The following is a 24677-nucleotide window of genomic DNA, read 5'->3' on the forward strand; positions in this document are numbered from 1 at the left end:
TGTTACCACCACCACCACCATCACCTGTTACCACCACCACCACCATCACCTGTTACCACCATCACCTGTTACCACCACCACCACCATCACCTGTTACCACCACCACCACCATCACCTGTTACCACCACTACCACCATCACCTGTTACCACCACTACCACCATCACCTGTTACCACCACCACCACCATCACCTGTTACCACCACTACCACCATCACCTGTTACCACCACCACCACCATCACCTGTTACCACCACCACCATCACCTGTTACCACCACTACCACCATCACCTGTTACCACCACTACCACCATCACCTGTTAACACCACTACCACCATCACCTGTTACCACCACTACCACCATCACCTGTTACCACCACTACCACCATCACCTGTTACCACCACTACCACCATCACCTGTTACCACCACTACCACCATCACCTGTTACCACCACTACCACCATCACCTGTTACCACCACTACCACCTGTTACCACCACTACCACCATCACCTGTTACCACCACTACCACCATCACCTGTTACCACCACTACCACCATCACCTGTTACCACCACTACCACCATCACCTGTTACCACCACTACCACCATCACCTGTTACCACCACTACCACCATCACCTGTTACCACCACTACCACCATCACCTGTTACCACCACTACCACCATCACCTGTTACCACCACTACCACCATCACCTGTTACCACCACTACCACCATCACCTGTTACCACCACTACCACCATCACCTGTTACCACCACTACCACCATCACCTGTTACCACCACTACCACCATCACCTGTTACCACCACTACCACCATCACCTGTTACCACCACTACCACCATCACCTGTTACCACCACTACCACCATCACCTGTTACCACCACTACCACCATCACCTGTTACCACCACTACCACCATCACCTGTTACCACCACTACCACCATCACCTGCTACCACCACCACTCAACAATCATACCATATTTTCAATCTTTTTTTTTTTTGTGATAAATAATAACATCGAGTTTTTTTAATGATGTGATGAAGATTTTTGTAATATTTGTATATGAAGAGATTTAGTGAGTTATTAGTGAGTGGTAGTTCACACGCCAGGTGACGTGGTTCACACGCAAGGTGACGTGGTTCACACGCCAGGTGACGTGGTTCACACACCAGGTGACGTGGTTCACACACCAGGTGACGTGGTTCACACGCCAGGTGACGTGGTTCACACACCAGGTGACGTGGTTCACACACCAGGTGACGTGGTTCACACGCAAGGTGACGTGGTTCACACGCCAGGTGACGTGGTTCACACGCCAGGTGACGTGGTTCACACGCCAGGTGACGTGGTTCACACGCCAGGTGACGTGGTTCACACGCCAGGTGACGTGGTTCACACGCCAGGTGACGTGGTTCACACGCCAGGTGACGTGGTTCACACACCAGGTGACGTGGTTCACACACCAGGTGACGTGGTTCACACGCCAGGTGACGTGGTTCACACGCCAGGTGACGTGGTTCACACGCCAGGTGACGTGGTTCACACGCCAGGTGACGTGGTTCACACGCCAGGTGACGTGGTTCACACACCAGGTGACGTGGTTCACACACCAGGTGACGTGGTTCACACACCAGGTGACGTGGTTCACACGCCAGGTGACGTGGTTCACACGCCAGGTGACGTGGTTCACACGCCAGGTGACGTGATTCACACACCAGGTGACGTGGTTCACACACCAGGTGACGTGGTCCACACGCCAGGTGACGTGGTCCACACGCCAGGTGACGTGGTGGTTCACACACCAGGTGACGTGGTCCACACACCAGGTGACGTGGTGGTTCACACACCAGGTGACGTGGTTCACACGCCAGGTGACGTGGTTCACACGCCAGGTGACGTGGTCACACACCAGGTGACGTGGTTCACACGCCAGGTGACGTGGTTCACACACCAGGTGACGTGGTTCACACGCCAGGTGACGTGGTTCACACGCCAGGTGACGTGGTTCACACACCAGGTGACGTGGTTCACACGCAAGGTGACGTGGTTCACACGCCAGGTGACGTGGTTCACACACCAGGTGACGTGGTTCACACGCCAGGTGACGTGGTTCACACACCAGGTGACGTGGTTCACACGCCAGGTGACGTGGTCCACACACCAGGTGAAGTGGTGGTCCACACACCAGGTGACGTGGTGGTCCACACACCAGGTGACGTGGTGGTTCACACACCAGGTGACGGTGGTCCACACACCAGGTGACGTGGTAGTCCACACACCAGGTGACGTGGTGGTCCACACACCAGGTGACGTGGTGGTCCACACACCAGGTGACGTGGTGGTCCACACACCAGGTGACGTGGTGGTCCACACACCAGGTGACGTGGTGGTCCACACACCAGGTGACGTGGTGGACCACACACCAGGTGACGTGGTGGTCCACACACCAGGTGACGTGGTGGTCCACAAACCAGGTGACGTGGTGGTCCACACACCAGGTGACGTGGTGGTCCACACACCAAGTGACGTGGTGGTCCACACACCAGGTGACGTGGTGGTTCACACACCAGGTGACGTGGTGGTTCACACACCAGGTGACGTGGTGGTTCACACACCAGGTGACGTGGTGGTTCACACACCAGGTGACGTGTTGGTTCACACACCAGGTGACGTGGTGGTTCACACACCAGGTGACGTGGTGGCTCACACACCAGGTGACGTGGTGGTTCACACACCAGGTGACGTGGTGGTTCACACACCAGGTGACGTGGTGGTTCACACACCAGGTGGTTCACACACCAGGTGGTGGTTCCACACACCAGGTGACGTGGTGTTTCACACACCAGGTGACGTGGTGGTCCACACACCAGGTGACGTGGTGGTTCACACACCAGGTGACGTGGTGGTCCACACACCAGGTGACGTAGTGGTCCACACACCAGGTGACGTGGTGGTTCACACACCACGTGGTAGTCCACACACCAGGTGACGTGGTGGTCCACACACCAGGAGACGTGGTAGTTCACACACCAGGTGACGTGGTGGTTCACACACCAGGTGACGTGGTGGTTCACACACCAGGTGACGTGGTGGTTCACACACCAGGTGACGTGGTGGTTCACACACCAGGTGGTTCACACACCAGGTGACGTGGTTCCACACACCAGGTGACGTGGTGGTTCACACACCAGGTGACGTGGTGGTTCACACACCAGGTGACGTGGTGGTTCACACACCAGGTGACGTGGTGGTTCACACACCAGGTGACGTGGTGGTTCACACACCAGGTGACGTGGTGGTTCACACACCAGGTGACGTGGTGGTTCACACACCAGGTGACGTGGTGGTTCACACACCAGGTGACGTGGTGGTCCACACACCAGGTGACGTGGTGTTTCACACACCAGGTGACGTGGTGGTCCACACACCAGGTGACGTGGTGGTTCACACACCAGGTGACGTGGTGGTCCACACACCAGGTGACGTGGTGGTCCACACACCAGGTGACGTGGTGGTTCACACACCAGGTGACGTGGTAGTTCACACACCAGGTGACGTGGTGGTCCACACACCAGGAGACGTGGTGGTTCACACACCAGGTGACGCGGTGGTCCACACACCAGGTGACGTGGTGGTTCACACACCAGGTGACGTGGTGGTTCACACACCAGGTGACGTGGTGGTTCACACACCAGGAGACGTGGTGGTTCACACACCAGGAGACGTGGTGGTTCACACACCAGGTGACGTGGTGGTCCACACACCAGGTGACGTGGTGGTTCACACACCAGGTGACGTGGTGGTTCACACACCAGGTGACGTGGTGGTTCACACACCAGGTGACGTGGTGGTTCACACACCAGGTGACGTGGTGGTCCACACACCAGGTGACGTGGTGGTCCACACACCAGGTGACGTGGTGGTCCACACACCAGGTGACGTGGTGGTTCACACACCAGGTGACGTGGTGGTTCACACACCAGGTGACGTGGTGGTTCACACACCAGGTGACGTGGTGGTTCAAACACCAGGTGACGTGGTGGTCCACACACCAGGTGACGTGGTGGTCCACACACCAGGTGACGTGGTGGTCCACACACCAGGTGACGTGGTGGTCCACACACCAGGTGACGTGGTGGTCCACACACCAGGTGACGTGGTGGTCCACACACCAGGTGACGTGGTGGTTCACACACCAGGTGACGTGGTGGTCCACACACCAGGTGACGTGGTGGTTCACACACCAGGTGACGTGGTGGTTCACTCACCAGGTGACGTGGTGGTCCACACACCAGGTGACGTGGTTGTTCACACACCAGGTGACGTGGTGGTCCACACACCAGGTGACGTGGTGGTCCACACCAGGTGACGTGGTGGTTCACACACCAGGTGACGTGGTCCACACACCAGGTGACGTGGTGGTTCACACCAGGTGACGTGGTGGTCCACACACCAGGTGACGTGGTGGTTCACACACCAGGTGACGTGGTGGTCCACACACCAGGTGACGCGGTGGTCCATACACCAGGTGACGCGGTGGTCCACACACCAGGTGACGTGGTGGTCCACACACCAGGAGACGTGGTAGTTCACACACCTGGTAACGTGTTGGTTGACACACCAGGAGACGTGGTAGTTCACACACCAGGTGACGTGGTAGTTCACACACCAGGTGACGTGGTGGTCCACACACCAGGTGATGCGGTGGTCCACACACCAGGTGACGCGATGGTCCACACACCAGGAGACGTGGTAGTTCACACACCAGGTGACGTGGTGGTCCACACACCAGGAGACGTGGTTCACACGCCAGGTGACGTGGTTCACACGCCAGGTGACGTGGTTCACACGCCAGGTGACGTGGTTCACACACCAGGTGACGTGGTAGTCCACACGCCAGGTGACGTGGTTCACACACCAGGTGACGTGGTTCACACACCAGGTGACGTGGTAGTCCACACACCAGGTGACGTGGTGGTTCACACACCAGGTGACGTGGTTCACACGCCAGGTGACGTGGTTCACACAACAGGTGACGTGGTTCACACGTGGTGGTCCACACACCAGGTGACGTGGTTCACAGGTGACGTCCACACACCAGGTGACGTGGTTCCACACACCAGGTGACGTGGTTCACACACCAGGAGAGTAGTGGTAACGTGGTGGTTCACCAGGAGACGTGGTAGCCAGGTGACGTGGTTCCACACACAGGTGATGCGGTGGTCCACACACCAGGTGACGCGAGGTGACGTGTAGTTCACACACCAGGTGACGTGGTGGTCCACACACCAGGTGACGTGTAGTTCACACACCAGGTGACGTGGTTCACACACTAGGTGACGTGGTGGCCAGGTGACGTGGTTCACCAGGTGACGTTCACACACCAGGTGACGTGGTTCACACACCAGGTGACGTGGTAGTTCACACACCAGGTGACGTGGTGGTTCACGCCAGGTGACGTGGTTCACACGCCAGGTGACGTGTAGTTCACACACCAGGTGACGTCCTGGTGACGTGGTTCACACGCCAGGTGACGTGGTTCACACGCCAGGTGACGTGTAGTTCACACGCCAGGTGACGTGGTTCACACACCAGGTGACGTGGTTCACACACCAGGTGACGTGTCCACACACCAGGAGACGTGTTGGTTCACACACCAGGTGACGTGGTTCACACACCAGGTGACGTGGTTCACACACCAGGTGACGTGGTGGTTCACACACCAGGAGACGTGGTAGTTCACACACCGGGGTGACGTGGTGGTCTGATTAACCAGGCTGCTAGTGCTGGCCGCACGCACTGCAACGTACATACCAAAGGCTGGCAAGTCAGGAACTGATTTGAAGAACTTACCAAGCTTCCTCTTGAACACAGCCAGAGGTTTGTTGTTAATTCCCTTATGCATTGAGAGAGGGCGCTGAAGAGTCGAGGACCTCTGACATTAGCCGATTTTCTCTCTCAGTATAACTCGTCGCGCCCCTGCTTTGTCTTGGAAGTACTCTGTACCGTCTGCCAAGTCTCTTGCTCTGAGTGATTCCGGTGTGCAGGATGAACCAGTCCTTCCAGGATTTTCCATGCGTAAATTATTATGTGCCATTCTCGCCTATGTTCCAGAGAATACAGTTGAAAGGACTTCTGGCAGTCCCAGTAGTTTAGATGTATGACTATATACGGGCAATGAAAGATCTGTCTGCATTTTTCTAGCTGAGCAATCTCGTCTACCTTGAACAGCAGCATTCCAACCTGGAGAAAACAAGTGACTTGAAAAGTATCATCACTGGCTCAGTGTCGCTTGTCTTAAAAAGTTCTAGTTATCCAGTCTATCATTTTCCTTGTAGTAGTAATAGTAACATTGTTATGATCCTTGAATATTAGATCTTGTGACATGATGACTCTCAAGTCCCTCACACGAAGTTTCCAAGCTGTGATGGATATGTGGAGTAGCGCCCCACCAGCAGCAACAGCCTGGTTGACCAGGTAAGTACCAGACGAGCCTGACCCATGGCCGAGCTCCGAGAGTAGAGAGAGACTCGGAACTCATCAAAGGTAAAGTATAATGAATGATTTGAGTTTGTCCTCTGTCTTTACTTCTTGCATTCTTCCACAGCGGAGTAAGTGAAACTTGACCTCACCTGACATCACACTGATCTCTGAGCAACACTGCAACACTTTACTTATATCCTCTTGAAGATTGTCTGACTTCCGAGGACGCCACTTTTATTACCAGCAAAGACTGTGACGGTGCTGAGTCATAGCATAGTAAGATGATTCGTTTTATACACTAAGCTGATTCATTTTACAAATACTAAGCTGATTCATTTTACAAATACTAAGCTGATTCATTTTACAAATACTAAGCTGATTCCCTTTACAAATACTAAGCTGATTCATTTTACAAATACTAAGCTGATTCATTTTACAAATACTAAGCTGATTCCCTTTACAAATACTAAGCTGATTCATATTACAAATACTAAGCTGATTCCCTTTACAAATACTAAGCTGATTCCCTTTACAAATACTAAGCTAATTCCCTTTACAAATACTAAGCTGATTCCCTTTACAAATACTAAGCTGATTCCCTTTACAAATACTAAGCTGATTCCCTTTACAAATACTAAGCTGATTCCCTTTACAAATACTAAGCTGATTCCCTTTACAAATACTAAGCTGATTCCCTTTACAAATACTAAGCTGATTCCCTTTACAAATACTAAGCTGATTCCCTTTACAAATACTAAGCTGATTCGTGTTACACACCAAGCCGAGTCGCTATACACTTACACTAAGCTGACAGATAAGTCATTGTACATATACACTAAGCTGACAAGCTGAGTCGCTTTACACATACACTAAGCTGACTCTCCCTGCACACCACATCATCATTTAGCTGTATTGTACTGCACTAACATTCAAGAGTGGTCTTCAAAACCAGTGCTATGCAACACACCACCATTTGCAATTTAGCAAACACGCAAAATTGCAATGAGCACTAATTGCAGCACTCCACGTGCAGGCCTCTATTAGGGAGGGAGGTTGTGCAACTGCAAAAATTTTGCACACTTCTTGCTCATGCAACCACTCCCGCGTGTTGCACAAGCACCTCTCTGCAAAGATTTACCAACACAATTATAACTTTATTGCAATGGCAAGCTTTAATGATATGTTTGCTGCCTGCAGGAATGCCTTATAAACAACTACCAGCTAATAATAATAATTATAATTATTATAAAAATAATAGCAGTAACAATAATAATAAACTAATAGTGATAATAATAGTAACAATAATAATATAATTAAGTTCTTATTACTACTGTAATTAATGTGCATTATTAATTATGGATGTGTAAGAGGCTGGAACACTGCAGGTGTGGATCATTCCCCATTAATGACACTGGAGACGGCACATCCCAGACTAGATCATCACCGTAGCGGGTGTCAAGGCACCCCGGTGACTCGTCAGGGGACTGGAGATGAGGGAAGGAGGGGACGGAAGAGAGAGGGAGGGAGGGAGGGATGGAGCAGAAGGCGTGACGGAGGAGAGGGGGGGATGAAGAAGAGAGGGAGAGGGCTGGGAGGTGGAATAAGAGCAGCTGTCACTGGCTAAAGAGACTTGCGACGTAAGACTGTCTGTTCCGGTGTCCTTCAGCATCCTCACTGGAGACGGATACATGCAGAGTGACACGGGGTAAGACGCACATTCATCTTCAATGGAGGAGGATACATGCAGAATCTGACACAGGGTAAGACACACACACACACACTGCGATATTCTACTTAACACTCACACTTCTACACACACTCAGCATACATTTAAGTGGCTACACTCTGCATTCAATATTAATTGCATATGAAAGGTATAAACTGAATACATGTTAACATTATAACTGCAGTGTTTGCTAGCTAAGTTGATTCTAGGTCATGAGAAGAATCATACCGTGAAGTCACTAGTTGGAACACCTCCTCCTACACTGTAAACATTCTCCTCTGTACCCGACTGATAACAGCACCTGGTGGGCGAAACGTTTCCTTAATGGTAACCTAACTTTTTTTTAAATATACGTTACTGCGACCTCGACCAGTTCTATACGTGTGCCAGATCACTGTGTGAATCTGTAGAGGGTACATCTGTAGTAGGTACATGTGAAGTGAGAACCTGTGAAGTGGATACATGTGAAGCGGGTAAATGTGAAGCGGGTACATGTGAAGTGATACATGTGAGGTGGGTACATGTGAAATGGGTACATGTGAAGTGGGTACGTGCAAAGTGGATGGGTATACATGGACATAGAGTGTAGAACAATGTTATGCTGACTGGATGCTGGTGGTGAGAGCGGTGTTAGCAGCATCGTAGTACACAGTGCCTTAACAATGCCAGCCTGGCAAACGCTCATTCAGATTCAAATACGGCTGTTTCCAGTAATTTTATTCTGATGGTGGTGGCGATGGCTTCCTGCGCAGGCGAAATGTTTATCCAGTAAAGATACCCAAGTGCTGCGCATGTTGCTTATTGAGCAACGTTTTGGTACTGTATCGGCAAAGTGTATTTGTAAACGTCGTAAAATCAGAGACTGCCACAGTGAAGAGCTCTCTTCCTCATGGCATAATATTCCCCTCAATTTTCTCAGTTTCATATCTGACTGATTATAGATTGTGCTACGATTAGTGGACAGAGAGCATCAGTAAAACACCTAAAGTACTGGGAACGTCTCCAAGCACTTAGAAAGTACTCTCAGGAACGGAGGAGAGAGATACTTGATAACATATACACGGAAGACACTCAAGGGTATACTTCCCAATAATAACTTACAGGAGTGAGACACATGGGAAGTAGTATACAATCAACCCAGTGAAAAGTAGCGATGTCCGAGCTGTAATTAAAGGCCACATGTGTTATGTAAGACTTTTCAGACTGGTACCAACAGATGTAAGGCAAGGGGTGAGTCACACACCTGTGCAACACTTGTTTATCTACAAAGTTTAGTGTCTTCAAGGACTAAGTGGACCACTTCCTGTGTGTCATGTCGGATCAGCTGTCGGGAGGGTTCGTGAAGATGTGATGGTTGGAGTTAAACACACTTGTCATGATTACGCATGACTGCGGTCCGTGGTTAGCAACAGCCTGGTCGATCAACCAAGTCTCAGACCCAGCTGCGAATAGAACGCTCCAAACTGGTCGGAGGCATTAAAGGGATTTAAGCAAACAAGCATTGTGTGTGCGTGCGTGTGCGTGTGTGTGTGTATGTGTGTGTGTGTGTGTGTGTGTGTGTGTGTGTGTGTGTGTGTGTGTGTGTGTGTGTGTGTGTGTGTGTGTGTGTACACAGAGATACACACGTGAGTGTGTATGTTCCTGTGAGCGTCAGCACCAGCTGTTATGATAATTGAGAAGCACCTCCATTGAATATTGGGTTTCCCGCCTCCTAGAAATTATTTCATGTTTATTTGTAAAGATTTAGTAGTAAAATCTGGGTATAAATCACCGCAGAGTTTAATGTTGATTACATTTTACGACTCTTCTCAAACACACATTTATGGCTAATAATTCTGGTGCATTATTTTTATTAAATTATTGTTAAACTAGGAATCTGGCCCTGGATTTTAGAAATCAGCGAAACCTTTAGACAAAAGTTAGGAGGTGGGGCCAGGAGCTATGGATCGGCTCCACCAGGCGAGTACAAGAGATCCGCCTAACGAGTGACAATATTAAGCATGTACGAGTGTACAGTGAAGAGAAACACAAGAGATGTAGCCTGACGGCATAAGTTATTCCAGACACAGACTGGATACCTGTAGATGTTAAATAATTTCGGGGTTCATAAAAGGGGGTGGGTGCGAGACCAGGCCTCCTGGTTAACAGTCTGAGCGATCAAGCTGTTGATGTTTCCTGCACACAGTCCAACGTAAGCACAGTTGTAACCTCTGTTTCACCACTGTCCATACTGAGGTACAAAATGTATAAACAATCCATATTTTCTATTCAACGTTCTTGTTGTATTGCGTGAGGCTCTAAACCTGTGTGGGTCACTGAAGGAAACGAGTGCCGGAGGTTCGATCTTCCTCCTCCTCCCGTTGTTCGCGACTCCGTTACTGATCAGTCAGGCTGTTGGTAATTTTCTAATGCAAAACTTTATAAAATTTGCATTTAGATGTACATATTCAGTACCGTTACATTATATATATATATATATATATATATATATATATATATATATATATATATATATATATATATATATATATGCAAAACAACCACTCTGAAAGAACAGAGAAATTCCAAGCGCTTTCGTGACTACTCACATTATCAAGGATCACATTACTGTGATCTTATTGCATATATATATATATATATATATATATATATATATACGTATATGCTTTTCCCTGTAAGTACAAGGGCTAAGATAATTACATTACAAATGTACAATCATTTATACAACAAGATATTGTATTACACTGGTTTAAACATGCAAACGTTATTTAAACTGGCAAGTCAATAAACGTGTTCAGTAAGCACAAACTATCACTACTATAACTCATGAATAATGAACATAAACGTGAGAAAAAATAAAACACTAAAATCGACTAATATTAATAACAACACCTAAACAAGGTAATCGGGATAAATCAAATGCCAAATGATTTTGGAAGGAAGGAATTGCATGAGAAGGAGGGTAAATCAGGTATTAGAAATGTAATGAAGGAAGAGAAGGAAGGAGTCGTGGTAGGTGACCTGATACGTCAGGTAAGGTAAAGAACACCTTTCTGACGCTGCTGTGCGATGTCTTTCACATATACACGTAACTGAAGGTCACACATTAGCGAGAACAGCAAAGGCCTGCCAGGATGAACATCCAAGTCGCATGGTGATGTAGACAACCTACCAGAAGAGTATGATGAAAAATAAATAAGTGAAAGGGAAAAAAAAGGAAGGCGGAGAAGCAAAAACAGGTGGAAAAAGAATTAAAAATTACAGAACTGCCATCCCTTCAAACTCACACGAACGACCTGAATCAGTGAAAAACTTTTTTTTATGCTACTAATAACGAATTTATAAATAAAAAACAGCAAGAACTCAAAGAAAGTGCACAGAAAGTTCAACAACTTAAACAGTATAAAGACACCAATAACTCAACGAGCATAACAAGGTGCAACAGTGAGACAAGTGCTGGGTCATGCTGCAGGTGCATAAGCTTCACTGATACTACACACTCACTGGTACACCATTATAAAACAATACACCTAAGTAAAACAAACATTACGCAAGTTCACATCATTACCTCCAGGTACTGGTTAAGTTGCTCCTACCCGGCACATCATTACTACCTCCAGGTACTGGTTAAGTTGCTCCTACCCGGCACATCATTACTACCTCCAGGTACTGGTTAAGTTGCTCCTACCCGGCACATCATTACTACCTCCAAGTACTGGTTAAGTTGCTCCTACCCGGCACATCATTACTACCTCCAGGTACTGGTTAAGTTGCTCCTACCCGGCACATCATTACTACCTCCAAGTACTGGTTAAGTTGCTCCTACCCGGCACATCATTACTACCTCCAGGTACTGGTTAAGTTGCTCCTACCCGGCACATCATTACTACCTCCAAGTACTGGTTAAGTTGCTCCTACCCGGCACATCATTACTACCTCCAGGTACTGGTTAAGTTGCTCCTACCCGGCACATCATTACTACCTCCAAGTACTGGTTAAGTTGCTCCTACCCGGCACATCATTACTACCTCCAAGTACTGGTTAAGTTGATCCTACCCGGCACATCATTACTACCTCCAAGTACTGGTTAAGTTGCTCCTACCCGGCACATCATTACTACCTCCAAGTACTGGTTAAGTTGCTCCTACCCGGCACATCATTACTACCTCCAAGTACTGGTTAAGTTGCTCCTACCCGGCACATCATTACTACCTCCAGGTACTGGTTAAGTTGCTCCTACCCGGCACATCATTACTACCTCCAAGTACTGGTTAAGTTGCTCCTACCCGGCACATCATTACTACCTCCAAGTACTGGTTAAGTTGCTCCTACCCGGCACATCATTACTACCTCCAAGTACTGGTTAAGTTGCTCCTACCCGGCACATCATTACTACCGCCAGGTACTGGTTAAGTTGCTCCTACCCGGCACATCATTACTACCTCCAAGTACTGGTTAAGTTGCTCCTACCCGGCACATCATTACTACCTCCAGGTACTGGTTAAGTTGCTCCTACCCGGCACATCATTACTACCTCCAAGTACTGGTTAAGTTGCTCCTACCCGGCACATCATTACTACCTCCAAGTACTGGTTAAGTTGCTCCTACCCGGCACATCATTACTACCTCCAAGTACTGGTTAAGTTGCTCCTACCCGGCACATCATTACTACCTCCAAGTACTGGTTAAGTTGCTCCTACCCGGCACATCATTACTACCTCCAAGTACTGGTTAAATTGCTCCTACCCGGCACATCATTACTACCTCCAAGTACTGGTTAAGTTGCTCCTACCCGGCACATCATTACTACCTCCAAGTACTGGTTAAGTTGCTCCTACCCGGCGCATCATTACTACCTCCAGGTACCGGTTAAGTCACTTCTACCCGGAACATCAGATGCTGGCTAAAAATGTATAAAGGCATGTATGCACTCTCTTATTTGATACCTGTTTAAGTCTTTTGGGACTTAATGTTAACAAATATTTAAACAAAAAGACTTCAGTACTGTCACTGGTAGCATCCGTGACTGTTAGTACCTGTCATTAGTAGTACCCGTGGTTAACAGTACCTGCAGTTCGACGCGCCCGTTGTTGATAGTACCTGTCTTTGATAGTACTTGTGGTAGATAGTACCTGTCGTTGATAGTACCTGTCGTGGGTTGTACCCGTGGTTGATAGTACTTGTCGTGAGTAATACCCGCGGTTGATAGTACCTGTCGTTGGTAGTACTCGTGGTTGACAATACCTGTCATTGATAGTGCCCGTGGTTGATAGTACCTGTCCTCAGTAGAACATGAACTTCGTAATACATGTGGCTGGTAGTAGATGTGTTGGTAGTAAGTATTGGTGGTAATACTAGGTAATACTAGGTATTAACCACCACCTGTTGGTCGTCCTGGAGAAGGTCAGTGACTTGATAAAGCTTGCAAGCAAACTCTCAGCCGCAAAATAATAAAGAGCAAACGACGCCGATGTAACAACAGGGCTAAGGGATAGGGAGGGAGGGATGGGGGGGGGGGGGAGTTTCGTGCAGAGGGAATGGACATGTCCCGGGACGAGTGTATGCGTCTCCCTTTAGGACATGGAAGCAAACGTACACTAAAATGGAGAACAGACATAATCTAGGGCGGATGGATAGGCGTGTCCTAGGAATGCCATGCATAACCTGGAAGTGGGCAGTGCATGGTGCTAGGGGAACAGGCAGGGCACCACCAGAGGGGGACGTCCTCGCCTGTACCTGTGGGCGTGGAGTCGTTGACCCGGATTTTGGGGGTATCGGGACAGAGGTGGTGCTCGTCGAGGGAGCTGGAGGTGATAGGCGTGTTGGGGGTGTTGGGGGTGTTGGGGCTGGTGGTCTCGCCGTCGTCGGAGCGCGAGGAGAGACGACCAGACCCCCTCCTCGCCTGATAGGTGTGGGCGTGGGGGCTGCTGCTGCTGCTGCTGGCTCCTGGCAGGGCGGGGCTGGGCCCAGAGGGGGACTTACATGAGGGAGAGTCGTCATCGTCCAGCTCCTCCCCGTCCACGTTGAGCGACGGACACGACGAACTGAGGCGGCTCAAGCCACGACCACTCTGTTGGGAGACCACACAATGTTAGTGCACAAACATAAAATTTCATTAACACAGTGCCAGCAACAACAAAATAACAGTGCAATAACAACAATGCAATAACGTGACATTACAGCCCTATACCATATAATAGTAACAATACCCTAAATATATAATACCCTCACACAATATACTCCCATAATACACAATACACTTAATACACAAAGGGCCCTTACACAGTTCACCCACAATACACAACAACCTTCCTCACACAGTACCAAATATCCTCATAATACCCAATTCCTTCATAATACACAGTACTCTCATAATACACAGTATACTTACACCACTCCTGACACAGTACAGCCACAATATACGTCAATAAACCTCACACAACACACGAGACCCACTCATCAACAAGACTCACACTTCCTTAAACCAACAGTCATACGATGAAACGAAAGTCACGCAGCGCAACAAGACTTTCACAACTACCCATATCTATGATGATGAATTGATGAATGATGATGACGATGATGACAATGAATTAGATGCCACCAGTTGGTTTCTACCTAACAACCACGCTAGAGGGAGAGAGAGAGAGAGAGAGAGAGAGAGAGAGAGAGAGAGAGAGAGAGAGAGAGAGAGAGAGAGAGGAGATAAAGCATAAAAGAATGTCTCAAAATTTCAAGATTTCTTGCTGAATCAAAGCTGAACAATAGTGAGAGAATGTTTGGAGTTGAAACAAGAAACATTAAAGGCAGCCCAGCAGACAGCAAAAAACAATTAGTGAAAGCGAAAGAAATCCTAAAATTGATTCTGTTATTAAAAAATTGCAAAACCCTATTTCAAGAATTCCTCCCTTTAAATAATCCCTTTAATACCCAAAGGAGGAAATGACCAAGAAGCCTTCAGTTACCTTCAAGAAGTAGATACTTTTAGACAGTTCCTGATCAGCAGGGCTGTGATGCATACGTTGAACTGTTTCTAGTGCCAATAGCCTGACTGATCATACCAGCAGTCTGGGACCAAGTGGTGGGGGGCGATGACCTCGGTAACCATCAACAGGTGAAGCAATCCAAGGTCAGATCTTGGGATCCACAACCAAATCTTGCGATCCAAGGCCAGATCTTGGGATCCACAACTAAATCTTGCGATCCAAGGCCAGATCTTGGCATCCACAACCAAATCTTGCGATCCAAGGCCAGATCTTGGCATCCACAACCAAATCTTGCGATCCAAAACCAAATCCTGCAATCCAAAACCAGATCTCGGAATCCAAACGCAGATCTTACGATCCAAAAACAAATCTCAGGATCCAAGGCCAGATTATACGATCGAAAACCGGATCTCAGGATCCAAGACCAAATGTCACTATCCAAGGCCAGATCTTGGGATCCATGACCAGACCTTACAGTCCCAGACCAGATCTTACGATCCAAGACCAAATGTCACTATCCAAGGCCAGATCTTGGGATCCATGACCAGACCTTACAGTCCCAGACCAGATCTTACGATCCAAGACCAAGTCTTAGAAGCCGAGGTCAGGCAACAATGAGGTCTGGCTTCATTCTGAACACAGGCCATACCTGTGTTCAGGCTGAACACAGGTATGGCCAGGATCAGGTTTTGAAGCGTGAAACCCACGAGCAGCAGCTATTCAAGGCAACCTCAACACCACAAGGTTTCGCCCAGTATATTTCATCAAGACACAAAGAGATTAGATACATGTGCGAATTGAACAAGCCCACTGTGTGGGCGAAACGTTGTCAATAAAGAATCGCATTACACTACATTTGTCTCTCTCTCTTTTCTATTTCTCTCCACAACAATGGTCTTATTCATCAAAGTATAACAATGAATTTCTCTTAAAGCTGGAAACAAGTGTTTGACAAGATAGCGAGTACAGGAGAGAGTTGCCTTCCCCATACTGCAACTAAATTTCCGTTTGAAGAATTCATTGTTGAAAGAGAAAACATACGTAGTAACACATAATTTTGGTTAATTACATCGTCATAACTTACTAAATAGTATTTAGAATAGCTCCATATCCTTCATTATCCACCTCGTGTTGTCAGCCTTCATGTAAAAATCCTAAAACAAGATATAAAAATGCGATGCAAAATTGTTGACTGCAGCATCAGTTGTATGAGAGAGCATCAGTCAGTGTTTCCTTGGGAGATGACTGCGGATGCTGTGGAAATGACCTTTTTTTCTGCGGAGGAAAATGAGTTCACCTGAAGTTTACCTGGAAACAGCGTCAGGGATCAACGCTAATGGCAGGCCTCGTCACAGGCCAGGCCTTCTGATCAACCAGGCTGTCACAGAAGACATTAGCACGGTCCCATGACCTTAAATTCTTTCAAGAGAAGATTCTGCCTTTATGAACGACCAAGGAACTGTGCCCAGAAGCTATGATACTGCTCCCTGACACAATACTGTCTCTAGAAGCAGTGACACTATCCCAGGACGCCATGACACTTCCAGGATGCCGTGACGTTGTCCAGGATGCCATGACACTGTCCAAGAGCTATGATACTCTCAGGATGCCGTGACACTGTCCCAGGACGCCATGACTGTCCTGAGAAGGTGCGACAACCGCCAAAATTGCCAATCTGGGAAAATTGAAAAAGAGACGAAAAATTGGAGAATGCGTCACCACAAACTAGTATTACCAAGAGCGTTACCACCAAACTCAAGTATATTCCATCAACAGCAACGACCAACTGGGTGCCCAGCATCATCACACGTCCTCAAGTATGTATTAATCGCTTGCTAACGACATTAGAGAGACACAAAGCAGCCACCAATCAGCCTAAAGAACGTCATCAGGGAACCATGAAACAGTCACCACTCATCACACGCGCCAACATTTACCTTCGCCTCAGGTAGGTTTCCAGAGTTTTCTTACTTCCGCAATCGGGCCCTGGGTCAGGCTCGTCTGCTGCGTTCCTGGTCAACCAGACTGTTGCTGCTGGCAGGCCCGCTGGCCCATATATCCATCGCAGCCTGGTTGATTCGGCACTTGAAGGAGGAAATTGTGGAAATTTTCTGAATACTTTTACACTTATTCCGGTAGTGTCTGTGATGTCTTCTGGTACGATGTTAAAAAGTCTGGGACAACCAGGGATGTTGACACCAATATATATATGTGAAGAAGGTAGGAAGACATAAATTAAAGAAGAATGGTGGTCACAACATTATTATAATCAAAAAGAAGCGCTAAGCCACAAGGACTATACAGCGGTCACAACATAATTATTATAATCAAAAAGAAGCGCTAAGCCACAAGGACTATACAGCGGTCACAACATAAGCGTCTCCGGCACTCACGTCCAGTGATAGATGCTACCACTGGATCCTCCTCTTCTGCTGGAGTTTTGAGAAGAGTTTCATCTTCGTTGTAATAATGTTGGTAGAATTACCGATAATATGTTAGCTAAAAGAATACAAGTGCAGCTAATGCGACATTTTTATTATGGCAACGTTTCGCTCTCCAGGAATTTTGTCAAGTTGTTACAAACAATACAGGAACAGAGTGTATATATAGGTATATATAGTGTATATATAGGTATATATGTGTATATATAGGTATATATAGGTGTATATATAGGTACAAAGCACATCACTCTATACATATATATACCCTCTGTGTCCCTGTATTGTTTGTAACGGCTTGAAAAAGCTCCTGGAGAGCGAAACGTTGCCACAATGATAATGTGGCATTAGTGGCACTTGTGTCCTTTTACCTAAAATCCTCGTTGTACACGGGGTGCAACATTTCACTGATACACCACTACCAAGACGACAGTAAACACCTCCCATGGGAGACTTTGGTCTGGAGATACTCCCCAGATAGGGAGCCAAGGCCGGGTCACCACTACTTGGAAAAGACTCGGGCCGGGAGAGTACCGGCGAGTAAGAAAAAGTAAACACCAGTGTTAGCTGCGACCTGACGCCACCAGCCAAACTGCAGTTGGTCCCGTGACCCCGGCACTGAGCGAGCCATCTTATGACTAAGACCTGTGTCAGAATGCTGTTTCCTGGGCAGAAAAAGACAAAACAATCTAAAAACTGAACAAACTAAACGAAGGAAGTTAAGACAAAAACTAAAAGAACTGAAATCACAGAGCTATCGAAAATCATCACAGAAAAAGCCACAGCCTCAATAAACTCACTACTTACCTTTATTCACCACCTCTAAATCTTGTCCATTGTTTGCTTTCACTAACGTTATGAGTTTCATAAAGTAACTGTCCTTTTCATATCTGCTTCCACTAGGAAGCATATATGAAAAGGACTTATTTTCCATGTATGTCTGTAAACTGTGGCATGGATCATGGCCTCCGCGGCCCAGTCTCTGACCAGACCTTCAACACTGGAAAAGAAAATATTAATGGACTAAGAACTATTAAGAAACACACAGGAAAGTAACTATAACTGCAAAGTGGAATTTAAGTAGAAATTTATAAGCTTTACCTGCAATCTTATATTATCATGAGACAGAAATAATAATAATCCTGCCAAATGCAAAACACTTAACAGGATCTTGTCTCTCAGTGTTGACTATAGTAACTCGGTTGGTGGTTGTTAATCAACCTGCTTACTATTTGCTTCGCACTGGTGAGAAGATGCTAGTACCTCCGTGGATAGTTGATGTTTACCAGCACGAAGCAGGTGAGGTCTGATTTGCAGAATCTATACAACCAGTAATAGCAGTCCAAAGCCTCGAGGAGCAACATGTAAAGATATTATATATTCTCCTCTAGTAAACATTACAAAGAGGGATTGTAAATCTGACAAGCCAGTTTGAGATTCCAAACAAATATAAAGAGGGAAGATGAATGCAATACAAACCAGCATGAAACTCTAACATAGAACAGAAAGAGATGATAAATCTAACGCAAGAGAAATAAAAAACACAGCTATAAGCATTGTAAAACTGGAGAGACATTAACACACTCGCACTGAAGGACGTAAACTGATAATGTGTTGTGGGTTGACTGGAGAGTGAGTGAGAGCTGCAATAATACTGGCACTTACTCGGGTAACGTATAATGTAGAAATATGCTTAACAATTCGCAGACAGGCGAAATTATTAACAAACATAATCCGTCAGTCCACAGCAGGATTCGAGCCTTCAAACTCGGCATCAGAGTACACAGTACTATAATCACACAGCCAGACTGCAGATCTGGAGTCTGGCAGTGTACTCTGATGCCAAATCCACGCCAGGATTCGAGCCTTCAAACTCGGCATCAGAGTACACTGCCAGATTCCAGATCTGCAGTCTGTCTGTTTGATTATAGTACTGTATACTCTGATGCTGAGTTTGCATGTACGAATCCTGCTGTAGACTGAGAGATTAAGTTTGTAAATAATTTCGCCTGTTTGCGAATTGTTAAGCATACCTCGACATTATAAGCTACCAGAGCAAGTGCCAGTATTATTCCAGTCCTCATTCGCTCTCCAGTCAACCCACAACATAATATCCATTTATGTCCTCCAGTGGGAGTGTGTTCCTCTCTCTCCAGTTTGTAAATGCAAAGATATATATGGATCTGCAAAGCCGAGGTCCTGCCTCAAAGGAGTCTAGTATCCAACTGACTCTCACACAGAGATGTGTGGAGAAATATGAACATTAAAGGTATCACAGAGGTACACATCCCCTACCAGCCCTCATACTGACTAATGACAATAATAATATATTAACAGTATTGACAAATGTATAGCGGGAACTAAATTACAATATATTCGTCAGGAAAAAATAACTAACTCAAAACTGGAAAGGGGCAAAAGAGTGTCAGATAATTTCACAGAAGAGAAACAACAGCACAACAACCTTGGCTAAGAATGCCAGACGATCAAAGGTTTAAGTGGTATATCTCAGGCAGAGAATAAAGAAAGATATTTTACTGCTCACTTAAATTAGTGAATCATCTAAGCTACTGGCACCCAGTGTCAGCACTCGTGCTATATTATATGCAACCATGAAGAAGAATACTATATATCTTTAATATGTACCAAGACAATAAGTACCCACCCACCACTTTTATGCACTTACCTCTTTCCTTCCTTCCTCTCTCCCTCCCTCCTTTCTCTCTCTCTCTCTCTCTCTCTCTCTCTCTCTCTCTCTCTCTCTCTCTCTCTCTCTCTCTCTCTCTCTCTCCCTCTTTCCTGCCTTTCTTCCCTGCTCCTACGTTTCTCATATTATCTTAATCCCGTCACTAAACAGGAATTCTCCTGATATTTTCAACGACAAACTGGAGTGGAAAATGAGGATAAAATGTTAATCTTGGCGTTCCCCAGACACTTACTGGGCGGGATGTCTCTGGTAGGGAGAAGGAAGAGAGCGAAGAGGGCAAGCAAGAGAAGGGGGAAAGGCTATGAGAAAAGGGAGAGGAAGAGCGAGGAAAGAAGAGGAAGAGCAGGAGGAAGTAGCGGGCGGAACATGTAGGGTGGTGGTGGTAGTAGTGGAAGTGTAGGGTAGTAGTAGTGTAGGGTAGTAGTAGTGTAGGGTAGTAGTAGTGTAGGGTAGTAGTAGTGTAGGGTAGTAGTAGTGTAGGGTAGTAGCAGTGTAGGGTAGTAGCAATGGTAGTCCAGGATAGTGGTAGGGTTGGGTAGTGGTAGGGTTGGGTAGTGGTAGGGTTGGGTAGTGGTAGGGTTGGGTAGTGGTAGTGTAGGATAGTGGTAGTGTTGGGTACTGGTGGTAGTTACATATATTACATCTCTGACATACTTCAGGCTACAGAACAAAAGTGACTGACCAACACTACGATGTCGCCCCTCCCAGGCGAAATATTTTCGATGTTTGATTTCATAAGACATAATTTTACATAATGACGAGAGTGCTGAGTCACCGTCACGGTAACCCAGCACTGTCGTCACTGTGCATCCTACATCCATCCCGTGCACTGTAGTCAACATCGAATACGAACTGGGAGTTGATGTGGAAAATAATGCCGGAGCAGGAAATATATCAGAGCTGGAAAAAATACAGAGATCTTTTACGGCCCGCATAGAGCCAGTAAAGCATTTAAATCACTGGGAAAGCCTTAATGTCTTAAATACGTACTCAGTGGAGCGGAGAGATATATATAATATATACCTGGAAAGTACCCGAGGGCTTGGTCCCAAATCTACACACTGCCATAACATACTGGAGCGAGAGATACAGGAGGAAATGCAAAATAAACCCAGTGAAAAGCAGGGGTGCGGTGGGCACAATAAGGGAACACTATATCAACATCCGTTGTCCCAGATTATTCAACATCTTATCAGAAGACATCAGAAAAAATGCTGGTACAAGTGTAGAAGTCTTCACGGAAAAATTGGACAAGTATCTTCACCAGGTGCCAGCTCAACCAGAATGAGATGGATATGTGGAGTAATGGGCCTCCAGCAGCAACAACAGCCTGGTTGACCAACTAGCACGAGGCGAACCTGGCCCACGGCCGGGCTCCGGGAGTAGAAACACACTCGAAACTCGTCAAAGGTATATCAAAGGTATATACTAAACATATCAATGGAAGTACATACCAAACATACCACTGGAAGAACATACCAACCACATCACTGCAAGAACATACCAAACATATCACTGGAACAACATACAAACATATCACTGGAAGAACATACCAAACATACCACTGGAAGAACATACCAAACATATCATTGGAAGAACATACAAACATATCACTGGAAGAACATACCAAACATACCAACCATATCACTGCAAGAACATACCAAACATATCACTGGAAGAACATACCAAACATATCACTGGAAGAACATACCAAACATATCACTGGAAGAACATACCAAACATACCAACCATATCACTGCAAGAACATACCAAACATATCACTGCAAGAACATACCAAACATATCACTGGAAGAACATACCAAACATACCACTGGAAGAACATACCAAACATACCACTGGAAGAACATACCAAACATACCACTGGAAGAACATACCAAACATATCACTGGAAGAACATACCAAACATACCAACCATATCACTGCAAGAACATACCAAACATATCACTGGAAGAACATACCAAACATATCACTGGAAGAACATACCAAACATATCACTGGAAGAACATACCAAACATACCAACCATATCACTGCAAGAACATACCAAACATATCACTGGAAGAACATACCAAACATACCACTGGAAGAACATACCAAACATACCACTGCAAGAACATACCAAACATATCACTGCAAGAACATACCAAACATACCACTGGAAGAACATACCAAACATACCACTGGAAGAACATACCAAACATACCACTGGAAGAACATACAAACATACCACTGGAAGAACATACCAAACATACCACTGGAAGAACATACCAAACATACCACTGGAAGAACATACAAACATACCACTGGAAGAACATACCAAACATACCACTGGAAGAACATACCAAATATACCACTGAAAGAACATACAAACATATCACTGGAAGAACATACCAATTATATCACTGGAAGAACATATCAAACATACCACTGGAAGAACATACCAACCAACCATACCACTGGAAGAACATACAAACATACCACTGGAAGAACATACAAACATACCACTGGAAGAACATACAAACATACCACTGGAAGAACATACAAACATACCACTGGAAGAACATACAAACATACCACTGGAAGAACATACAAGCGTAACACGAAGAACATACCAAACATACCACTGGAAGAATATACATATCACTAGAAGAACATACAAACATACCACTGGAAGAACATACCAAACATACCACTGGAAGAGCATACATATCACTAGAAGAACATACAAACATACCACTGGAAGAACATACCAAACATACCACTGGAAGAGCATACCAAACATACCACTGGAAGAACATACATATCACTGGATGAACATACAAACATACCACTGGTAGAACATAACAAACATACCACTGGAAGAACATACAAACATACCACTTGAAGAACATACAAACATACCACTGGAAGAACATACAAACATACCACTGGAAGAACATACATACCACTGGAAGAACATACAAACATACCACTGGAAGAACATAACAAACATACCACTGGAAGAACATACAAACATACCACTGGAAGAACATACAAACATACCACTGGAAGAACATACATATCACTGGAAGAACATATAAACATACCACTGGAAGAACATACCAAACATACCACTTGAAGAGCATACAAACATACCACTGGAAGAACATACCAACATACCACTGGAAGAACATACCAACATACCACTGGAAGAACATACAAACATACCACTGGAAGAACAAACATACCACTGGAACAACATACATACCACTGGAAGAACATAAACATAGGCTTTCAGGAACATATATTAAACTAGCTAGTCTTATAACAGCTTTTAGGAGCCTAAAATATTTAAGACATTATACAATAAAGGTGCAGGACTCGGCTGCGGGGTCAGGAACCATCCTTGAGGTGCGGGACTCGGCTGCGGGGTCAGGAACCATCCTTGAGGTGCAGGACTCGGCTGCGGGGTCAGGAACCATCCTTGAGGTGCGGGACTCGGCTGCGGGGTCAGGAACCATCCTTGAGGTGCGGGACTCGGCTGCGGGGTCAGGAACCATCCTTGAGGTGCAGGACTCGGCTGCGGGGTCAGGAACCATCCTTGAGGTGCGGGACTCGGCTGCGGGGTCAGGAACCATCCTTGAGGTGCAGGACTCGGCTGCGGGGTCAGGAACCACCCTTCAGGTGCAGGACTCGGCTGCGGGGTCAGGAACCACCCTTGAGGTGCAGGACTCGGCTGCGGGGTCAGGAACCACCCTTGAGATGCAGGACTCGGCTGCGGGGTCAGGAACCATCCTTGAGGTGCGGGACTCGACTGCGGGGTCAGGAACCATCCTTGAGGTGCGGGACTCGACTGCGGGGTCAGGAACCATCCTTGAGGTGCGGGACTCGACTGTGGGGTCAGGAACCATCCTTGAGGTGCGGGACTCGACTGCGGGGTCAGGAACCATCCTTGAGGTGCGGGACTCGACTGTGGGGTCAGGAACCATCCTTGAGGTGCGGGACTCGACTGTGGGGTCAGGAACCACCCTTGAGGTATTCACTAGCTACATTTTCAGAGCATGGAGCACGCACCTGATCAAGCACATACAGGAACCAGAAAAAGTGCAAAGGTTCGCAACAAGACTGGTGTCAAAACCGAGAGGAATGAAATACATGTTAAGAATTAATGAACAAACCAACGAGAATAGCAAGAGGCGAGCACGACTTACAAAATACTCAAGAATTATAAAGAGGTAACAAGTACAAGAGTTATATTATTTTTATTATCACACTGGCCGATTCCCACCAAGGCAGGGTGGCCCGAAAAAGACAAACTTTCACCATCAT

General features: G+C 46.6%; 1 protein-coding gene across 16 annotated transcripts in view; it reads right to left on the reverse strand.

The window, feature by feature from the left end:
* The window catches only part of cyst (rho guanine nucleotide exchange factor 18 cysts), a 1629610-nt gene that overhangs the window by 360372 nt on the left and 1244561 nt on the right, over positions 1-24677 (reverse strand). For 12 of the 16 annotated variants that reach the window (XM_070090333.1, XM_070090337.1, XM_070090339.1 and 9 more), the window contains one exon: positions 13956-14289. In XM_070090333.1, coding sequence (XP_069946434.1) covers positions 13956-14289 — 334 coding nt within the window. The remainder of the gene's footprint in view (positions 1-13955; positions 14290-24677) is intronic. The other 4 variants (XM_070090340.1, XM_070090348.1, XM_070090345.1 and 1 more) reach the window with 1 other exon arrangement.

Source organism: Cherax quadricarinatus, chromosome 31, assembly GCF_038502225.1.
Source record: "Cherax quadricarinatus isolate ZL_2023a chromosome 31, ASM3850222v1, whole genome shotgun sequence".
In the NCBI taxonomy this organism is placed as follows: Eukaryota; Metazoa; Arthropoda; class Malacostraca; order Decapoda; family Parastacidae; genus Cherax; species Cherax quadricarinatus.